This window comes from Echinops telfairi, unplaced genomic scaffold, assembly GCF_000313985.2.
Source record: "Echinops telfairi isolate 266 unplaced genomic scaffold, ASM31398v2 ScPeMD7_2291;HRSCAF=2852, whole genome shotgun sequence".
NCBI classification, from domain to species: Eukaryota; Metazoa; Chordata; class Mammalia; order Afrosoricida; family Tenrecidae; genus Echinops; species Echinops telfairi.
The window spans coordinates 20,511,745-20,514,880 of record NW_022106189.1 but is presented as its reverse complement, the minus strand read 5'-3'; the positions used below and the strand labels follow the sequence as shown (position 1 = coordinate 20,514,880).

The 3,136-nt window shown below is 59.5% G+C and overlaps 1 protein-coding gene across 1 annotated transcript in view; it reads left to right on the top strand.

Moving 5' to 3' along the window:
- Positions 1-534, top strand: part of CCDC102A (coiled-coil domain containing 102A) — a 14,105-nt gene extending 13,571 nt beyond the window's left edge. Inside the window, exon 8 of the mRNA XM_004704645.2 lies at positions 17-534. Coding sequence (XP_004704702.1) covers positions 17-146 — 130 coding nt within the window. The 3' untranslated portion in view covers positions 147-534. The remainder of the gene's footprint in view (positions 1-16) is intronic.
- Positions 535-3,136: the final 2,602 nt, after the last annotated feature.

Here is a 3,136-nt window from a genome sequence, read left to right as displayed (position 1 = left end):
CCCCTCACCCTCACAGGCTCCGAAGGCAGCAACAGAATGCCCCTCTCTTCGGGAAGATCCGCAGTGCTCGCTTTGGCTCGGAGGAGGCCGGGGACGGAGCTAGCGACCTGGACGAGGACGAACACCTGCAGATCCAGGTGGCCTAGAGCGGCTCCGGTGGGCCCCAGACACCCAGGCTGACCAGCTCTTGCACTGAGGCAGCTGCCTGCACTGGCTCTGGGCTGGGTCCTACTCCTACCACCCACAACTTCCTTCTCCCAGGTGGGCCTGCATGGGTCTACCCACCGGACCCCTTGGAAAGGAAGCCACAGCCTACGCTATATACATATATATTATATATATATGCCTGAAGGGCCTGGGACCCCTTTGGTTTTATAAACACCAGACCACTCCAAGGCTCAGCGCAGATGTCCCACCCACGCAGGGCAGGGCTTTCTGCAGCAGGGGTGGTGGTGGTGGTGCTGGGGGCCTGTCTGTATTACCAAGTGACGGACCCAGTGTTTTGTAATAAATGGAATTCACGTGACTGAGAAAGGTGGAGCGACTTAAAGAATTGGGAAGAATGAAAGAAATATGTGTCTGGGCTGCAGAGGGGTTTGGAACCTGGCTTCTCTGTGCAGGAGAGGGGAGGGGGGTAAGAGCAAGCCTGGGGTCCATCTAGCCCAGAGAAGAGGATGCTTCAGTTCAGTAGGAGTAGGTCCTGCCCCCTAATGGCCTGGCCTCAAATCTCTGCTCTACCCCCTCCTGGCTATGCGAGGACCTCAGGGAAGTTACCCACCCTCCACAAGTCTCCTTTGCTCCACCTGCAAGTCTGACGTCTCAGAGCCGTGAGAGGGAGTTCAGCTGACTTCATCCCAGTGGTTATTAAACGTAGTTCACAGCCCTGGAGTCGCCCTCCAGCTCAAAGAGCCCCAGGCAGAGTGGAATGAAACACTGCCCGCTCCAGCACCACGTCCTGCACCAGCTGTGGACCAGATCAGCGTGACCCAGAGGGATTTTCCAAGGCCGACCTCCAGGCCTTTCTAACTAGCCCATATTGATCTGGTAATGCCACGGACACCTGTCCAGCACCGTAACAAGCCTCCCAGCTCCACTGACACAGGGGGGGCAGCTGTGCCTGAGGTACCCCGGCTAGAAATGGAAGCCCAGCCTCATTGGTGGTGGCTGTTGTTCGGTGCCCTCAACGTGGTTACACTCACAAAGGCCACTCTGCCCGGCCCTGCGCCATCCCCACAGCTGTAATGTGTGAGCCCCCTGTTGCAGCCACGGGTCAGTCCATCTGGTCCAGCGCCTTCCTCTTTACACTGCCCCTCTACTTAACTAGGCATGATGTCCTTCTCCAGGGACTGGTCTCTCCTGGCCACATGTCCACCAAGTACGTGGACTACATCTCGCCGCCCTTGCCTCGAAGGAGCGCTCTGGCTGTTGGCTCTTTGGCTTTCCATCTCTCACCAGCAGCCGGGTCAGATGCATCTTAGTTCTGTCTCATTCATTGAGCCCTCATTCAGTGTCTGCTGTTCACATGCAAATGAGGGCATTGAAGATACCCTGGCTTGGGTGAGGTGCCCCTGAGCCCCCCACCCCCAAAAGTGACCTTGCTTGTCAGCACTCATCTAGAAATCGAAAACTGCTCCTGAACCCCTGCTGCCCCCCAGTAAAGATTAGCCAGTGTTCAAATGCCCAAAGGTATGCCCTAGTGGCGGGTGTGCCCTAGGTGGGCTTTGCCCGGTTGAGTGAAGTCCAGGTGAGGTGGCTGTTTCCGAGATGGGCGTGGACACAGAGCCCCTCCCTTTCCCAGCCGGCCCAGTCCCGGCCCAGCCCGGGGGTGTGGAGTGGCAGGCAGTTTTCACTTCCTTGTTGATGGCATCACCTGTTGGGGTGGCTATTTAAAGCACAGCCTTTCCTAATACCCAAGATGCGGCGGCATTGGGGGCTGCTGTCTTTTGCACCAGCCACTTCTGATGACTTATTGCAGGACAAGACCCCGAGATGGTTCTGGCCTGGGGTGGTGGCTTGTTCCCTGTGTCCCAAGTGTGTGAGGGAGGGTTCTGGGTACCCAGCGGAGGCTGGGGCCAGGGAGGACCTCCCTTAGGCTGGTAAGAGGACCCCTGGCGGGTTGGAGGGAGGCTGCACTGAGTGCCAGCTCATCACCAGGGACTGTTGAAGTCTTGGTCCCAGGGGGCGTCACAACCTTGGAGGCCGAGAGCAGGGAAGAGGCAGCTCCAGGAACCCAGGCTGGGGGTAAGGAGCCTGGGCACAGACAGCACTCCCCATCACCAAGCTGAGACCCCTGCTAGTACGGGCTGCTGCTGCCATGGCAACACCCCCCTCCCCATCCCCTCTCCTCAACCCCCACTCCTGAGTGTGAAGGGCGCACAGCAGGAGGAGGTGAGACAGCCCCAAGTCTCTCCCCACGGAGCCAGCGGGAAGAGGACCATTTCCTGCGAGGAGTCCCTGTTTGTTCCTACCAAACAGGAAGTTACCACTGGAACTGGCTGAGTGCTGCCCTTTGACCCCCCGGGAGTCAGCTCTTGAGGCAACAGGCTCCTGGGAGCCGCCTCCCCAGGCCTCTGGCTGGGCTGCCATTCCCAGACACAGAGCAGACCCCATCCAGCCTGGCCGGGTGCTCAGACTCCATGGCACCTCCGCAGAGATAGTGCGGGGACAGGGGCCTCATTCCAGGCCCCCTCCCTCCCGGCGGGGCGGGTCTTGTGAGGCAAGGGTCGGCCTCCACCAGCACTGTACCAGACACGGGGTCTCCGAGCAGCAGGGCAGCCACAGACAGCTCGGGGCGGCTCCTGGGACAGGGGTGCACAGGGCCCCTGCTCACAGCCCTCCAGGGCTCACCCTCATTCTCTCATCGGATACAGGTCAACAGTGGTCATGGGCATACCGGCCACTTCTGTCAACAGAAGCCTCAGCTTTGCTGAGGTCAGGCAGAAGGTGCTGGACATGTTGGCTACAGGAGTAACGGGAGGCTCTCCCATTGAAATGTGGATTCCCTTCTGACGAATCCCTACCCACTACCACCTACCCACTGACCACCGTGGGCGGAAGGCCAGCTGCTCCAGTATTGGGCCCAGACTCCCCCATCTGTTGCACCACAGTCCCCACTACTCCCAACCGCCTGGCCCTG